The 19,405-nt window shown below is 40.3% G+C and overlaps 1 protein-coding gene across 1 annotated transcript in view; it reads left to right on the forward strand.

Moving 5' to 3' along the window:
• Positions 1-11,676, forward strand: part of LIX1 (limb and CNS expressed 1) — a 49,895-nt gene extending 38,219 nt beyond the window's left edge. The window contains exons 5-6 of the mRNA XM_046000496.1: positions 8,955-9,032; positions 10,972-11,676. Of these exons, the coding sequence (XP_045856452.1) occupies positions 8,955-9,032; positions 10,972-11,259 (366 nt within the window). The 3' untranslated portion in view covers positions 11,260-11,676. The remainder of the gene's footprint in view (positions 1-8,954; positions 9,033-10,971) is intronic.
• The last annotated feature ends 7,729 nt before the right edge of the window (positions 11,677-19,405 follow it).

Below are 19,405 nucleotides of genomic sequence, written 5' to 3' on the forward strand. Positions count from 1 at the left end.
ATTATTTGCAAATTAAATAACTACCTGAATAACATTAGCAATAAGAATAATAGTAGCCAACACCGATTGGATGCTTACTTTCTCTGACACTGTGCTCACTGTGCTAAGCATTGAACAAATGTAGTTTAACACTCATGACAAACATGAGTATTTACTATCCCCAAGTCATTGTTGTAGGAAGGAGTGCTGTATAGCTTAGTCAATTGCAGAACAAGGACCCACACAGTCTGATTTCTCAGCTCACACCCCCAACTCTTATCTTTTATGGGCTGGGCAGATGAAAATTCAGTAGTGATTGGGCATGACATGTGTGCCCTCTAAAAAAACTAACTTTGAATGTTGAATAGCCGCATTTATACAATGCTAGTAGGAATCAATACACGGTGTTATAATGAAGAGATTGTGCCCCCAGTATTTCTATTGCTTTAGGTTAGAGTCCCAGAAGCAATCAGAGATACAAGTTTTATGGACCAAAATATTCATCATAGTGTAAATTACAACAGTGTTTCATCTGCGCCCTGAATCCACTAGCTTTCAAATACCTTTCAGACTACAGTGGCATAGTCACTTTGCAGGCGGATATGTACCTCCTGACCATTTATAAAAAAAATCAGTATTTTTTTTTTTAAGATTTTATTTATCCATTTGACAGACAGAGATCACACGTAGGCAGAGAGGCAGGCAGAGAGAGGAAGGGAAGCAGGCTCCTCGCTGAGCAGAGAGCCCGATGCCGGGCTCGATCCCAGGACCCTGGGATCATGACCTGAGCCGAAGGCAGAGGCTTAACCCACTGAGCCACCCAGGTGCCCCCCCCCCCCCAAAATCAGTATTTTTTGTCATTAGTCCCCATGTTTACCTGAAGCAAAAATACTCTCTTCATTTGGTCATCCAGTTTTTTTTTAAGTGGCAGTGGTTTCACTGAATTTTGATGTTGATTGCCTTGGGTTTGAAGACACCAGGTATCCCTAAATCCTACCCTCTGGAATAGACAGACATGGATTCTGAGCTCAGACGCTGAAGTGGGCAGGTCCGGTTTAGCTTGGCTCAAGTCAACTTTTCACCTCTAAATCTGTTTCCTCATTATATGTCTATTAGGGAGATTAATAGTACTAGCGTTACCTCCCAGTACCCATGTGAGCATTAAATGGGACAATAATTGAAAGAGTCCAGAGGAGTTCCTGGCATATGGTAAACACTCAGTGAAGACCGACAACTGTTATTATACATACTTCTGAAGAAGGACCGCTTCACTTGAAATGCCATGCTACCGGATGGATTCCCTTGACAGCTTGATCTAACTTAAAGGTTTCAAATGAGGACAAGGCAACACACTGCAAACATTTCAGGCCTCTTGTTATAGAATAAAAAGGTGGAACTATAAAGGGCCCATGCTTTTCCCCCGTAATGATCTAAGGTCAAGCAGAGTAAAAAACTAAAGGGAGGAGCATAACACAAGCAAATTTTGACAAACTGAACAGAACTGTGTATGAAACCTGCTCTACTACTTCCTGCCTGTGCACATAATTACCTGAGACTCAGTTTTCTCATCTATAATATAGGAATCATAATGCCCATTGTGTAGGATTTCTGTGGAATTGACATAACATGTAAAACATAGCCTCTAGTATAGTAATTTCCCCAAGGAAGAACCCCATTTATTTAATTCCTCCCCTCTCAATCCCAACAAAAGAATATTTTACTTCTCTTACTATAAAATGAATGTTGCCTGCCCTGGTATGTAGTAACTTGTATGTGATTTAGTAGCTATTTTCAGAAAATTAAGAATGAGTTTTGAATGCAGTCAAGTTAGTCTGCCAAATATGGGGAAGGCAAGATTTTTAAAAAATTATTAAAATTTTGTCCAAGTACTATGAATGGCTGTACTCAACCACCTTTTAGTAATTCTTAATCACCCTGCAATGGGCTGTATATTTTCTGTGTGGTCTATGTAGTAAGTTACTTAAATATGTGAAATAATAACTTGAATCAAACTGTGGAAATGCTTCATAAATTCTCATAAAAGAGGCTGGGAGCAGGATGGGGGACACAGGAAGAAGAAGATGTGAGGGCAGGAAAAATCCAAACTCCGTCCCGCAGTAGGGATGCTGGCAACCCAGGAGGAGGGCCGTGGAGCACATCCCTTTTCCTTCCGCCAGTTTGAGGTTGCCTGCTGGGTCGAGCACATTCCTTGGTGGCCTGGGTTAAATGCATCAGCTTGTTTCTGCACATAATGGAAATTGACCACAGACCCGGGCTGTTTGTAGCCAACACAGCACTTCAGTGCCCTGGTGGGTAATGGATGTGTGTCTGTATCTAGCTACGGAAGACTATCCCATATAAAAACAAGGCTGGTGTCTCCTGACTGCCTGCAGGCTTTCCAGGGAGGCTGTCAAGGAGGCAGCACTCAGAGGAAACATGATAGGCTTCTGCTTACCTTTACTTCGTGGGAGGGAAGCGGAATAGCCTTGCCATACAGAAAACTGCCTGGTGTTTGGGGGGAGGGATAGCGACAGCATTAGCCACTGGGTCTTGTCAAGGTCAGATTTGAGACGGACTTTGACTGAAGCTGGTTAATATATTTATTCTGAAGCCTAATGCAGTCCGAGAACGAGTTGTTTATTTACATCTTTGCTAAATTCTCCAGGTCGCCTTTTAAAACCTCATCCCATAAACAAATTTCCTCTTAAATCCATTCTCTTGGGTGGGGAGATGGTGCCCACCTGTTTTTCAAGTTCTCCATTTACAGTGTTTGTTTTTCTTATTTCTGATGAATCACAGAACCAAGCGAGTCTCCCAGACAAAGTTCCAGAGAGAAGCATAGTGCATTTTCTCCCCACAAAGTAGCTGAAAAGACAAACATTGCTCCTAATAGGAGGCAACATCAGGAAGCACTGTGAGGACAGAGCCCAGCTGTTGGTGGTTTAAAGGGAATGAATGACAGAAGGAACCAGGAAAGCTGTAGAATGAAAGCTGCAACTTGCAGAAATCACAGAACTTTCTTCTCCATTTGATTTCAAATTTACCTTACTGGTTGGGACTGGCCACATCATTCTTGGGGCCCATACAAAGTGAAAATCCAGGGCCTTTTGTGAAAAACTTACTAAGAATTTCAAGTCAGTGGAGCATGAAATCAAGCTTGGGGCCCTGTGTGATTGCCCACACCACAAGCTCATGAGGCCCACATTGTCCCTGAGACAGACTCACCAGAAGGGACCAGACTAGGGTAAGGAGAGTTAGGCCTTCACCTCAGGCACAAAATTTAAAGGAGTGTCAAAAAACTCAGTGATCAAGACAATATTATAAGACACTATTTTAAAAACTCAGAATGAATGTGTAAAAATTCATAACAAACAAAATATCAAAATTTTAAATAAAGACAAAATTTAAAAAAAAAGATTTTATTGAGCGAGAGAGAGAGAGAGAGGGAGTAGGGTGTAGGGGCAGAGGGAGAGAGAGAAGCAGGCTCCCCACTGAGCAGGGAGCCTGACATGGGGCTTGATCCCAGGACCCCGAGATCTTGACCTGAGTAGAAGGCAAATGTTTAACAGACTGAGACACCCACGTGCTCCTAAAGACAGAATTTTAAATAAAAGACCCCGAACTTTCATGATTCACCTTAAATCTTGCTTCACTCTCCTCAAAGTAGTCCCAACCCAACCTATATGCCAGCTTCTTGTTTATCTGTCAGCCTACCCTAATTCCTCGGGGTTCTAGATCAACCACCTAACAAATAGCACAGCCCAAAGACTTGCATGAGGAGCAGGACAGATAGCTCACCAAACAGATTTCCTTTAAAGTGATAAGGCTTTGACAGAAAAACAGAACTGTGAAAACCAGGCAACAAGGAATCCTGGTGAAACTAGGAAGTCCTTACTGAAGTCCACAGCCCTCTCCTTGCCAGTCTATTATAATGCAAGGATTGCTGATGGAATCCATGAGAGGCATACAAGGATGTCCTGGGCTCATAGCTTCAGGAAGATCTGAGGATAGTGAATTTGGTCACTATCAAGGGGGACATAAAGAGGTGGGACACAAAGAATGTGGTGATATTTCCATATATGTTACATAGTGATGGTAAGATTAGTATCTCTACAGAGGAGGGCAAGAACTAGACTGGGACATAATGTACAAAGGCAGAAAGAAGGTGATTTCCCCTGTGGGATTTTAGGAATGAGAACAACACTGAGAAAGAGGCAGTTATGTTACAACAAACACTCCTTGGGGATGGAACAGAAATTTAGACAAACCAGAAGGGGTGTGGGGATGACTCTCCTGCAGTCAAAAACAGTTCAAGTCTCTGTGGGGAAGTTTTTGAGAGATGTACGTTGCCAAGGGACAAGAGAAGGGTTTCTGCCTCTGTTCACAGCAGAATTGTGGGTCCTTAAAGTCTTAGGAGCCTTGCTGGGTGGAATGATGGGAGTTTATCTGGAAGAGGGGCAATGGTTAGTATATAGATAAGAATGAGACGGTCGAAGACATTGGAGGAAGACTATGTTACAAGGCATATGTTGCATTTGTTACTATGTTTCTGGATTATACAGAATTTAAACGTTATAAACTTCAGTTGGGGGGAAGGTGGAGGACTGGAGGTGGTATTTATTATTCTAAAAAGTGGACATATACAATAGAATGCAAAATTCCCAAATGGAGTCTTAAAACATTCAGCAAAAAGAACTGTCTTATTTGGAAATCGTGGCCATTCCGTAACACCACAGAGACTGTTCTGATCAGGACCTAAAAATGTTCCTTTTCATATTTACGGCTACAAAGTCTTTAGTGCGAAGATTAAAGATAACAATAGGAAAGGCAGCACAGATTTACCCTCCTCAGTCACTGGAGTTACTTTGATGAGAAGCACAGGGTGAGAAGCAGATTATGTAAGATTTGGCCATAGAACTAACCGCACTCACGATTCCAGATTATCACTGTGAAGTGACAGAGTGCAAATCTGGATGGGGCAGGGAGAAGCAGAGGAGAGAGGGCCTGAGAGAGGCGGCTTCCCCCGGCAGTGGGCCCGGGACCCTCGGCAGATGGTGGCATCTCTGTTTGGGGCAGGAGGAGTAATTCCCCTGGTATCCATGTCGCATTTTAATTAATGGCAACACATGGTTTTGCTTTTACTGAGGTCTCTATGGGCTCTTCGAGTGCTTACTGTATAGTAAAATATAGACAAAGTCCCCAACTGAAAAGAAGACGAAAAAACCCATCACATTATACTGGCAATTTCAGACATAAGAATGGTAATATTTGCTCTTCTGAATATCTTATAGTTTTAAAATTTACCTAATAATTTTAAGATGTCTGAAATCTTAGAATGCCTTTGGTCTCCTCATTTTCATAATTTAAGCTTTTTGGTAAGGAAGCAGAGGTAAAGACAATAAAAATCAGTTTTTTCGAATGGTCAGTAGGACAACTGTCTCAATGTTAATTAAGTTTTCATAACTAGTGTCATAACCAAAAATTTCCTTAATTTCCTGAGTTGTGTTGAGTGTATATGATTTGTGCTGTCAATACACATTATATGTCTCTTCACCAAAAAAAGAAAAAATGCAGATAGCTTTCAATTGAAGGTTGCTACTTATAATCACATTAGGAAAATAAAGTCTTCAGAGTTTATACAGTTTAGCTTGCCCTTGATATCATGAAGGAAAAGGATGCTGATAGAATCTTAATGTCGTGCTCAACACCGGCCATTGGGTGTGGAAACTAGGGATTGGTTTTAATGTCAATTCTACTTGATTATCCATATTTTCAGGCATTTTCTTGAATGAATTGAATGAATGAACTGTATTTTACAGTTTCTTTAGTTTGTCCATTATATGTTATCTATATTCCTAACTGAAATTTTTAAAACTTTAAGTGGTTTTCTTTAATATATATCGTCACATGATTCAAAACTCAAAAGGTACAAAAGAATGTCAGTCAGTGGTCTCCCTTGTACTTCTGCCCCACGGGCATTCCTGTTTCTACCCCAGAAACAACTATGTTATCCAGTTCTTTCATATCTTGCCAGAACTCTCACAGGCATTTACAAGCAAATATTCATAGTTATTTTCTATTCTTTTTTAGTCAAATACTCATGCACAGTATATATGGTGTGCACCTTGCTTTTCTTTTAGCACCACATCATAGAGATTCTTTCTATTAGATCCTAGAGGGGGATGCCTGGGTGGCTCAGTTGGTGAAGCGTCTGCCTTCAGCTCAGGTTATGATCCCAGGGTCTTGGGATCAAGTCCTGCATCCGGTTCCTTGCTCAGTGGGGATCCACTTCTCCCACTGCCTGCCACACCCTCTGCTTGTACTCTCTCTCTGAAGAATAAATAAAATCTTAAAAAAAAAAAACCTGGGAGGGCCTTCTCTTCTCATCCCTTCTCTATGAATGAAAGTATTCAGTGGTATGACTTCATTGTAGGGGAGGAAAAATAATTTTTTCTCTACCCTTCTGAGTTCTTAGGTGAGAACCCTGTAATAAAAGATTAATAAGAGAAAAACCGAAGTTTTGTTTGTTTGTTTGTTTTTTTAACACATATACTTCATGTATACATGAGAGATACTCAGGGAAAAATAGTATCTTCCTGAGGTGGCTTGGAATTTAGGATCAAATATCATCTTAATAGGGAAAGAGGAGGGGGATGTAGGCCTCTTAGGAGATAGTAAATGATTCTTAAGAAAGATGAATGGGCCCTTAGAAGAATAGATGGGAGGTATGTTAGTCTGTGTCTTCTTTTGTGATAAGAGTCAACCTTCCCCAGTTGATGAAATTGCTCAGGAGGGGGTTTATCATAATTGGGTTCCTTCTGGAGGATGTGTCTTTAGGCAGATAAGGGGAGTTCAGAGAAAGCCTTTCTATCCATTTTCTGTTTTTCAAGTGTTTGCATCTTAAAATGAATATAACAAAGTGGCATGTTTTGGGGTGGCATGTCCTGAACTCATATTTTGGGGGCAGCAAATTCTGCTACTCTTCAGTATCATTCTTTTTAAAACTATTCCTTTAAAAATGAGCTTTTAGGGGTGCCTGGATGGCTCAGTGGCTTGAGCTTCTGCCTTCGGCTCAGGTCACGATCTCAGGGTCCTGGGATCGAGCCCTGCATCAGGCTCTCTGCTGGGCAGGGAGCCTGCTTCCCTCTCTCTCTCTGCCTGCCTCTCTGCATACTTGTGATCTCTCTCTCTCTCTTTCTCTGTCAAATAAATAAATAAAATCTTAAAAAAAAAATGAGCATGTGAGGAGTGCCTGGATGACTCACTCAGCTAAGCATCTGAGTCAGTTTTCGGGTCAGTTCATGATCTCATGTGTGGTGAGATGGAAACCTACCTTGGGCTCTGTGCTCACCCAGCAGCCAGCTTGAAGATTCTCTCCCTCTGCCCCTCCCCCCACTCACACACATTCTCTCTCTAATGAATAAATCTTTAAAATTTTTCTTTAAGATTTTACTTATTTGAGAGAGAGAGCGTGAGCAGGGGCGAGAAGTGGACTCCCCACTGAGAAAGGAGCCTGATGTGGGGCTTGATCCCAGGATCCTGGGATCAAGATCTGAGCTGAAGGCAGATGCTTAACCAACTGAGCAACCTAGGCGCCCCTAAAAAAAAAATGTTTTGATGATGTCCACCTCAAGCTGACACCATCTAATTAGATGCAGGAACCGAAATCACCTGGGAAAATAGTAAATTTATTCTCTGCCCTACAATCAGAAAACTGCACCATTCTGTAAACTAAAAACAGAGGTTCTCACCCCTTGGCCAATGGCAGTTTTTCTCAGCCGGTCAAAACTGCCCACTTCCTGGAATGGCATGGAACCTACAGCAAAAGAAACAAAAGTCAGAATCTTTACCGTTGCTGAGCCCTTTGATGCTCATTTATATCAAATTAGTGCCAGCTAAGACACAGGGTACATCAATCAGTACCTGTCAGTACATCACTCAAACATTCATAATTCCGGACTCAAGAAGAGCCAGGTTGAAAAGCAAAGTAGATTATTATTACTTTTCCTTTTCTGTATCTTGTTCTCAGTGATACACTGTGCTGAAGAGGATTACAGTGGAGGATTCACTATTTAAATAAATCCTTAAAAAAATAAAAATAAGCACTTAAAATATTTTCAACCTCAGGCAATTTTAAAAAACAGTACAATGAAAAATTTTACCTACACATTACTCTGAGATGTGCTGATATATTTAGATAACTTCTTGGGGGTAGAATTGTTAGAGCATATGTATCGTTATTTTATTTTTTATTTTTATTTGTGGAGAGTTGGTGGGGAGAGGCAGAGGAAAAGAAGGAAGAGAGAGAATCTTATGCAGGCTCCATGCCCAGTCTAAGCTTGATGCAGGGCTCCCATCTCACAACCCTGAGATCAAACCTGAGCTAAAATCAAGAGCCCGACGCTTAACCAACTGAGCCACCCAGGGACCCCAAGCATATGTACTTTTAATGTTGAAAGATATTTGTCAACTACTTAGTCATTTTATTGTGCAAATATGGATATAACAGAGGAAGGAAGGAAGAATACTCCAGAGGCTTGCGGACTCTGGTGTTTGAAAGGTCTCTAAGTATTCTGATGATATTGTATATTCTGTTTCCCTGAGACAGCTGGGAAATCAGAGTTATGCCCTACCCAGCTTTCACACTTTCTTTTTTTTTTTTAATTTATTTAATTTTTTTTCGGTGATTCATAATTCATGCACCACACCCAGTGCTCCATGCAATATGTGTCCTCCTTAATACCCACCACCGGGCTCACCCAACCCCCCACCCCTCTCCCCTCCAAAACCCTCAGTTTGTTTCTGAGTCCACAGTCTTTCATGCTTTGTCTCCCCCTCCGATTTCCCCCAACTCACTTCTCCTCTCCATCTCCCAATGTCTTCCGTGCTATTCTTTATGCTCCACAAGGTAGTGAAACCACACTTTCTTTCACATTTCTTCTTGGAGAGTAATGACAGGTGTTTGGGTTTTGTAGGAGCTGATGACCATTTTCCAGCTATTGCACTGGAATGGAAGCTTAAAAGCCCTTCGTGAAACAAAGTGTTCCCGACAGGTGAGGTTTTCCAGTCTAAGAATGGGTTTGTCATCTTCCTAGATTTCCCTTATTTGGATTTTTCTCTGTCTAAATCTGATACTTTATCTATTAAGAGCAGAGGATATATGAAAAAATATATATAACAGTCCATTTGAGTCAGGGACTGATCAAATATGCACACAAAGGAGAATGTTGCCTACACATAGGACTGATTCAGATACCCGTACTAAATGCCTAATAGAGGGATCATTAAGACAGACTTGGTTTCTAAGTCAAATGCTCACTCTCTCTATGCACCTGCCCTGCCTTAGAATTTGTGCCCTCTTTTACTCTCCAAGGCAGATATGTGCTATGGTGAGTGCTGTGAATTGTGTAAGACTGAAGATTCACAGACCTGTGCCCCTGAAGCAAATAATACATTATATGTAAGTAAGTAAATAAATAGATTATACAGCAAAAATAATTAACACAGTAAAAAAAAGAAAGAAAGAAATTTGAGAATGTACTGCTTCTGAACCGCCTCACTTAAGAGTACTAAAGTTGATTGTAGCAGGAAGATTTTTCTCACCCCCACCAAAAGTCCCCAGAAGACAACAAAAATGATTATAAAGTTGGGCAAGCTGGCGTTCAGTCACCTCAATTTTTTGGTCTGGAAGTTTCTTCTTTATTTTTCAGAAACAAGGTCTTACTATTTCTTCATTACCTATGAGATGCTCCCTCCCCCCCCCCCCTTTTTAATGGCAAAGACAAATCCTCTCCTATGTCTTTAACAGTTTTCACCTTCTATCCTGCAAGACTCATCCTTCCTTTTTGCACCAGTGGAGTTTAAAAGATAGCCGTTTATTTTTGAGAATTTGCTAACAGAAATTTGTATGAGGATTAAAACCTCTACCAGTCAGCTGGATGTGGGTGGATATAAGAGTTTTCCATGCACTGCAGCCCCAGGAGTTTTTTAGTTGTTCTTTGGTTAGAAAGTCTGGCTTTCAAAATGTCAAAGATGGAAAAGAAATGAGTAGTTGACAATGGCTAGGGCTATTTTTTTCTTTTCCTTTGATTTTATAAAAGGTCTTTGAAATTCACTGGGTTGGTTATAAACACTTTTCCATGGTTGTTTTTAATTTGTTAAGGTCATAAATAAATACCATATGTTCTTGAAAATAAAAGTAAGCAATGCATCCACTCTAGGAGATCTTCTTAAAGTGTATCCATTAAACCTATACATGATGTTACACTGTATTGGCAGATTTCTCACATGAGAATTGACAAGTAGTGATTCATTTCAACTAATTTACAGAACAGACAATGTCCATTATTATGATTATCAATAATGATAATGCCTACATTCCACAGTACATTCTTAAAGTTCTTTCTGTAGTTTCTGTGAACCATTTGGACTGCCATCTATCTTCCCTACGCTAACAAAACAGCAGTTAGGAAATTGACCCTCCTTGATTTCTAAGCCTTGTCCTGACTCAAAGCCTCTTGCTCTCTGCAATGGGTGTGACTAAACCGAATTCTGCCCTAACCCTTCCATATAATTGTTCTGTCTCTCTACCTTGCTGACAGAGATAATGTTGGGTAAAAGAGTTCAAAGAATCAATGAGGTAGTAATAGTCATGCATAAAGGAATGCATTTTCAAAGGAAGACATTTTCTAGTAAGGTCAGAGTTCTGTTTGTGGACATTATTGAGTCATTCTGATGGTAGTGTTTTGACACAACCTGCAGTGACTCTGTTTTACCTGACCAGCTTAGCCCTTCATTTGCTTTAAGAAGTGTCTCTTGAGATTTGGCCTCCGTTTGTGAACATCAAAGAGGTTCAGTTGTTGGCAAAGCTCCTATGGATATGGATGTGGCGGGGGGTGGCAGAGACAAAGGAAATGAGGTTTGGAGAGCCATGAGCACAGGTGCCTTTATTGCTCTTCACTGACACTCTGGACTTTGTCTCTTGGCTCCCAGGAAGTCATCTCCTACTATTCCCAGTATTCCCTAGATGAAAAGATGCGCAGTCACATGGCCCTGGACTGGATCATGAAGGAGAAGGAGTCGCCAGGAATCCTCTCTCAAGAGCTACGGATGGCCCTGAGGGAGTTGGAGGAAGCCAGGAAAGCGGGACAAGAACTGCGGTTTTACAAAGAAAAGAAAGAAATCCTTAGTTTAGCCCTGACTCAGATCTACAGTGATCTTGACACCTCCTCTCCCAGTGATGATCAGCTGAGCCTAACAGCCCTCTGTGGTTACCACTAGCAAGACCAAGTCCCGGCTGCCCCAAGGTTGGCAGAGCCGGACTAACATTAGGAAACCCAGTGAAGGAGGTCCATCCCAGGCTTTAGCAGCTACAGCTACTACCTGAAGGCTGTACTAATTCTTCCCATCCATTCCATTCACAGAATTCGAGAGTAGTAGGACCCTTACAGGACCCAACATCCCACTCGATGCAATTTTCCCATCATGCTTTCCAGAGTTCCGCCTCTTACTGAAAGGATGGAGGAAAGATTGTTGGAAAAATATTTTCCTAGTTTGGCTTCAGCCTAAAGCCCTGTTGACATGTGCCTTGCTAGATTCTATGTGTTGTTTTACACAATGGGCCAGTGTAGCATCCCCCAAAAGAACATCAGTCAGCATTGGGGAAAGGAGCATGAGAGCAATTTTTAAAAATACTTGGGATTAAATAAACAATATAGAAAAAAATACACTGGTTGGAGTTTCTTCTTAAGCTTTAGAAGCTAAGAGATACTTATACTCTACTAGGTGTAATCCAAAATTACAGTGGGGATTTTATCTGGACATCCCACTATCCAAGATCTTAAAGTGGAAATAGTATGAAAATACTTGATAAACTTAATTTGGCTTAAAATGCCAGTAATAATCATTTTTAAAAATCTACACTCTTCCATATGGGGATGTCACCTAAAGTAGTACCTTTACTTGTGTTCCTCAAGAAGAATTAATGTCTAATGTTTGTGAGTCCTGGAGCCACTCATGTTTATTTTTAATTTGCAGATAGATTACTTGAATTGATTTGTTTTTATTTTTGCCACCACAGTCATATGTCTATAGTGTAGAAAATTACTGGCATTTTAAAGGTTAAAGCTTTTAAAAAATTATTAGCTTTTAACAGTGCTTGCGTTTGATTAGTTTCTCATGCATTAGAGAGGAGTCTTTAGCTGTCTTTTTGTTGTTGTTCAAGAACATGAGCCATGAGTTGCTCAAATGGAGTGTCATTTTTAGGTTTTAATTAGACATCTCTCTTTGAAAATGGCTTGGGTCAATTAATTGATTAGAAAACCAAAAGCAAATAGAGACCAATTTTTGGATAGTTTCTGGTCACTCAAATTTAAGAATGGCAGCGGCAAATTTTAAACATTTGTAGGAATTTCCATATTTATAACATGAAAACCATTATCTTACATTTAGTTCCAAATTTCAAAATAAAGAACACAGTTTTTTCAATATTAAACAGGTTTTCTTTTTCTTCATCTTTAGGCAAATGCAAACTAGGTCTCCTGAAAGCTAAAATCACTGTATTTACATTGAAATTTACAGAAACATGATAGTTCAACTTCATATCTAAATACGTGCAGATGTAATTGTCCCTCCTTAAGTCCCCATGAAAACTATGTATACTGATCATGTATTTTGGAAGTAGCCTTGATAATAAAAAATTAATTTCATATATCCTATTTCTCATACCAGGGGAGAATTTAGCTTCATGTCTGCCCTACTCTAATGTGGAAAGGTAATACTATATAATATTAAATAAATTTAATTTTAAAATATTATTTTAACGAATGTCACATTCCTCCCCATAATGAGGCTAAATGTCACCTAGAATAAAACTGCATTCCCTTATAATTCCAAAAAGGAATTAGGATTAATATTTGTAAGTTGAATAAATTTTAAAATTAAGGAAACTTTCTATTTAAAGGAATCTTTTCATAAAGTAATTATTCTTTAACATTTCAAAAAGCCATAATTTCCCATGTCGGGTCTATGAAAAGCTAGGTATATCTTTGCTAGCATTTGCAGACTTTGACAATGACTACCTCAAACTGACACCATCTAATTAGATGCAGGAACCGAAATCAGCTGGGAAAATAGTAAATTTATTCTCTGCCCTACAATCAGAAAACTGCACCATTCTGTAAACTAAGAGCAGAGGTTCTCACCCCTTGGCCAATGGCAGTTTTTCCCAGCTTGTCAAAACTGCCCACTCTTCCTGGAATGGCATGGAACCTACAGCAAAAGAAACAAAAGTCAGAATCTTTACCGTTGCTGAGCCCTTTGATGCTCATTTATAGCAAATTAATGTCAGCTAAGACACAAGGTACATCAATCAGTACCTGTCAGTACATTACTCAAACATTCATAATTCCGGGCTCAAGAAGAGCCAGGTTGAAAAGCAAAGTAGATTATTATTACTTTTCCTTTTCTGTATCTTGTTCTCAGTGATTCACTGTACTGAAGAGGATTACAGTGGAGGTTCACTATTTAAATATATGGAGCTCTGGGTCCTAAACTTTTGTAGTGACAACCCCTTTGAGAATCCAGTGAAAGTCACGGACCTCTTCCTAGGAAAATAGAGTGCAGTATATACATTCAAATTTGCATAAACAGTTTCAGAGAGTTTGTGGACTTTTCCAAAGTCGATTACTCCGTCCAAGAACCTTCAGTTCAGAACTCTTAATTTTCAGCACAGACTTACTGTCTCTTAAACTTTTCAGCAGGGATCTGAGCTAGTTTAGACATAGCCCTGTGTAGCCTATTTCTAAGATAAATGTCATTATCCTTACATACAGAATCATACTGTGTCTTGAAAAGAGATAGTTTAATTTTCACAAAATCCAAATACACCAAATTGTTATGAAAAAGCAGTTGAAAGCAAACTAGTCACTAAATGTGTGTGAACCTATCATAATATTACTGATTTAATGAAGTCATTGTTCCTCTAATGATCAGAATTTTGTTGTCCATTTGTTCAAAAGCTATAGTCCACTGATATGTTTTCTGTTAAATTCATTCACTTACCTCTACAAAAGAAGAAGAATAAAATCACAAATATTCTTGAAATGCTGTACCCACACCAACTTTGAATGTGATTTATGTCTCAGGGCAAAGAGGAAAAAGCATATAAAGATTTAACACTTCCCTGACTCTTTAGAGGAAAATTTTGAAGCTAGCCGTATTGGTGTAGCTGACTTTATCTCTGAAATGCTTTAGAGAATTCTGAGTTGTATCATGCTATGCCTTTCGTTCTTGCCAAAGGACGGAAGAAGCCAGATGAAGAACATTTTCATTATCCTTGACTATGTTTACAAGTAAACACTATTCAAGATATTATCACTTACATATTTTTGATACTTTTTCGTTTTGCCTTGTAGAAAGGCAAATATTAAGTTTTCTTCTATGGTGTCTATGGTGTTAAAGTGTGAATATTATTTTTAGTCAGGGCTCTTAGGAACATGAAAATCACTTTCTCTGCCACAGTGGTTCTCAACTTTGGCTGCACATCAGAAATAATTAAGGAGCTTTAAAAAATCCTAAATGTCTAGACTATACTCAGACCAATGAAATCAAACTCTCTGGAAGCGTGGCCCAGGCATCAGTGTTTTTTTAAAACTCTCCAGGTTGTTTCAATGTGCAACAAGATTTGAGAATGACTTCTACCCAGGAAGGTCCTTGGCCTCGCTAGTGGGAGCTACTACTCCATTTGGCCTTGGCCCCGATTCAAATGTTGAGCTCCTTTGAGCGAGGTATGACCTGTGTAAGCAACAAGCTTTCCTGGAGCCCAGATCTAAAGGAGGGTAAGCACATGCACACACGTGCAAACACACACACACACACACACACACACACACACACTGCATCTTACCAGTACAGCCAGATTTTGCCCCAGGATCTAGGCTTTCTTTCCCAAATATGATACATAAAATATCCATACCAGAATCATCTGGGTTACTCATTTAAAAATAAAAAGTTCCTGGGCCACACCCAGACCTGCTGACCAAATTACAGGAGAAGATCTGGATAATTCTCCACTTTACCAGGTGTTTCTGATCAGACTTAAATTTGAGCTCTTGGCCTAAAGCTACCTAACACATTCTTTAGAGTGGGCAGCACAGCCCTGCCCCTTTGGACGTAACCAGCCTCTCGGGGTAGAGTGCAGAAAGGAATAAAGGAGAGAAGGGAAAGTTGCCCCTCTACCTTTTCTGGAAGCTGGAGAAAAACAGAAGGGACAAAGAGATATGGCTGCCTTTTTTCTACCGAAAGAGCAGCTCCCAGTCTTTTATCACTTTGGCCCAAACAACATTTGGACTTAGTTTTAATCCCTTTACCAGAGACCATGGAAATCTCTTTTAGCTCTTGTTAAAGTCACTTCTCTGAACCTGACTAAAGCCTGGTAGCACTTTGTACCTTGGAACAAAGTAGGCTGTGGGAAAGGCAAGCAGAAGCTGCTTCTCCAGAAGCATGGGTTCTTTAGTGGTTTGCAAGTGAAAACCCCAGATTGCTAACTATAGCACTTCCCACTTTGTAGGGGCAATTATGCACCACAAATACATTGTAAGTCAGTTGTTCAACCCTGAGGGTGCATTTTTCTATAAAAGCAAGGTCATAAATGGGGGAAAGTTTCCCAAACTAGCCTTCTCCTACTAGCCTACCAGTAGGGCACCCCAAATATTGATCTATGGGATCTAACCCTAGGTTGTGAGTAGGCAGGGGAAGGTAGAACAAGGGTAGTCTGGGTCTAGTGCATAGTATTGAAAAACCTCCCGGGTATATTTCTCAGCCCCAAACTGGTTCTCCAGTCTCTTTATGTTCTCTTTGTCCCCCCTAGATTACCTTGCCAACACCCCACCCACTGCTATTACTTGTTGCTTCTTCTGATCATGGTTTCTTCCACTTGCTGACTTACCGAAGAAAAGGTAACTTTTTCCTGCCTTCTTACAAACTCTCTGAAAATTTCTAAGAGTTGGTATCACCAGAGAAATAGGAATATTTGTGTGACCTACAAATGGCAGCTACTAAGCCTCTCTGAAGACTGTTTTCACCAGGGCTGGTAAGGAAAGGCACAGACACACAAAGGAGGACTACACTGAACAGGGTAGCCATGAATGGTACAGAGAGCAGAGGCAGAGAAAAGCAGAGATGCAAGGAGAAGGTGAAAGTATGACGTCCATGCAGGGATGACAAGAGCTGCCGGCCCAAGCGCCCTGCACTTAATTCTGACTTTTTGTCTGAGTGGGTCACATACCTTGCAACCAAAGAAATCGGACCGTTCTCATTTCAGAGCAAAATCACACTACATTATTCTGGTTGGTTTGTTTGTTTGTTTGTTTTAATCCTCCGAGTAGAACAAACAAACAAACAAACAAAAAAGCCCGCCAAACTGATGTGAGGAAGAGCCTCTTCAAGTGAAAAAAAATGCTCCTGAAAAAAGTCGATAGAAAACTGGTGACAGAGTTGACTTTTCCCCCACTCACTGCCTCTCTCACTCCAGTGTCAGGTCTCACAGAGTTCAGGAGTTCTTCCAACTCTGAAATAAATTATGTATTATGTGCTCATCATCCTCCTGCTCCCCTACATAGAAATTCTTGTGTTCTCAAGTCCTACAGGAGGTATGACCACAGAAGGAAAACGGGACTCTATTTTTAAAAAGATAGAACTCATAACCTCAAATAACTGTTGTCTTCTTAAAAAAATTAGTGACCTCAGGAAACTAGTAACATGCTCTGACAATGCTCAAGAATGCCATCTTTGGCAAAGACATTCCAGCCATGAACTCGTCTTTGGAAATGAATTCATTTGAGTAAAGGAAGAAGAAAAGTAGTGTCTATTGTTGGCTGAAAACTCCTTCCCCTGCACCAACTAGTTTACTTTAGCATCTGGACTATTAGATCAAATACTTAGCAGGTGCTCAATGAATGTTTCTTGAGTAGAAATGTATTGTCAGTGTATTGGTGTCTTCCTTACTCCTTGATGATGAGTTAATTCATTCACCAGAACTGGCTTTGTTCTACTGGACTAATCAGGGCTCATTTGGTTGTAAGGTAGAACCCCAAATGAAACCTCCTAGGCAAAGGGGGAATTTACTGGCTTGTGACACAAGAGATTTTGTTCCAGATACATCTGTATCTAGGAGCACAAACCAGGACTTGATCTCTCTCATGATATTGATGTGCACGTATGTGCATACATGTGCATCATTGCTCACTTCTCAAATCAGTTTTCTTTTGTATTGACTCCATTTTTAGGCCTGTCCCTTTGGAGCAGCAAGATGATGACCTGCAGTTTCATGCTCCCCTCATAGCAGCAGAAGAAATTCTCTGCCACCAGTTCAAATCCAAATTCCAGAACTCGGTGCTATACTGGTATTTTAGTTCGATTAATCACTGTACCATTCCCAAGTCACACGCCTGTCCCCCCAGAACTAGTGGTCAATGTATCCAATCTAAACAATGTAGATCTTGTGGAGAAGGAGGAGTCACCTGAGGTAAATATGGGTTCAGTTACCAAAGTGAGAAAATGTGGCTATTTCCCAAGATATTTTAAAAATATTTGTCCTTAAGAGCCTTTAGAGACAGAATGAACAATAGAAGAAATGCAGTCTCCAACCATTAATTGGCGAAAAGGATTCTGGGTAGACAAAAAAATCACAGATGTCCACTGTGAATACATTGCACCATTTCCAAAAATCAAATCCAACCTCAAAGACAAATTTTGTCACCATTAAGGATATTCAAAAGAACATTCTCCCCTGAGGGGAAGTCTAAAAGTGTTTCCAGACCAATCACATCACTGGAATAAGCATACAAGTTCTCTGAGGACTCGCCTGAAGGGGCCAGTACTCATTTATATGTAAGAGTTCTGTCATGTGGAGAAGCCTAATCACTAACATTAATCTGCAGTCACACTTCATATATCTTTCGTGCTGATGAATCATTGCTATGCAAGTGAGTCAGGAAATTTCCTTCGGTCTATTTCTGGTGGGCCCTGGCTTTCATTATTAGTGGCCGCTAACACTGCTTAATAGAAAACAAAACAAAACAAAACAATTTACACCACCAACTGAAAACAGTTGTGACAAAACTGGACAGGGTACTTTATTTTCTCCTACTTAGGGCTGAGCACCTTACAACCTCACGAATGGCTCCATTCTGACCCATAAGTTGTGACATAAAATGACTTTGGAAACAGTTTATTCTGAGGCAGTCCATGGTATTTCTTCCAGATAGTTCCATGTTTCCATGTAGCGATTTGTTAGTTTATGTCTGGAAATGAACAGGCTGTACATAGTGCAGGCAGGTTTTTGTAGGGAAATCTTGAAAACACAGGTGACCCGATGAAATGCCAGATCACCAAGAGAGTTAAAAAGTCAACCTGAAGACATAATGAGCTAAAACTAAAAAAATGGAAGTGATTTTTTACCCTCTCAGTTAATCTGTTCTCAAATGACCTGGGAATTTTATTTATTTATTCACTTGTGGCTACTTTGACATTTAAAAAATTTTTTTCACAAGTCCACCAAAGCAAATAAATCCAAAAAATGGGAGAGGATGGGTCAATTCTCCTGAAGGCTGAAATGGATCCTTGTATCTTAAATGGTAAGTCACATCAATACGTTTGTTAAAGATTGGGTCACTAACGACGTGACTTAGAGCGAGACAATCATACTGCCTTTCCTCCAGAGCACTCTAACTGGGAATGTGTTCAGCGTCCTTTTTATTTTCTTCGTGGAAACCCAAGGATAGTAGCTCCTTGTCCAGTTTACCAGTCGTCTGTGAAAAGCCAAGGGGGCTCAGCTCTCACTCCGCTGAAAAGAGGTTTCAGTAGGCTATGTCTCGCCACAAGGGCCACTTCATCCCAGGCATTGCACGTGTCACAGACGTTGACAGTAGGATTGGCAGGGTCTAAAATGAATGGCCTAAAACAAAACAAAACACAAAACTATTCATGTCTGACCTCAGTTTTGATTGTTGTATAGTGAGAAAAGGGGATGTCAGAGTTAAAGAAGGAACGTGGTTAAGAAAAGGGGCCTTGGAAGGGTGGAAGCAAGCCCATGGAGGGCTAATACCCATCAGGAAGCAGCATCTTGCTTTTGCCTCCCCACTGCACCCCTCCAACACAGCCGCCTTCTCATTTTTCCTCTTCACTTCAGGAGGCATTTCCTCCCTGCTTTCCTGTCTTCAATTTCCTACCCATTTGCCATGTGTATCCACATTTGATTCATTCCGCTCAAATTACTCGTAATTCACACTTGAGAATTAAAGTAATCAAAGGGAATTGACTCTGTGCTAATTAAGGACTTCTCATTTACAGTGAATCACAATAAAGCTATCTTTGCTCCAGACTTTCTTTGTGGATGACAAATATGCTGCTTCTTTCCTAAGGGCAC

Source organism: Meles meles, chromosome 3 (assembly GCF_922984935.1).
Source record: "Meles meles chromosome 3, mMelMel3.1 paternal haplotype, whole genome shotgun sequence".
NCBI classification, from domain to species: domain Eukaryota; kingdom Metazoa; phylum Chordata; class Mammalia; order Carnivora; family Mustelidae; genus Meles; species Meles meles.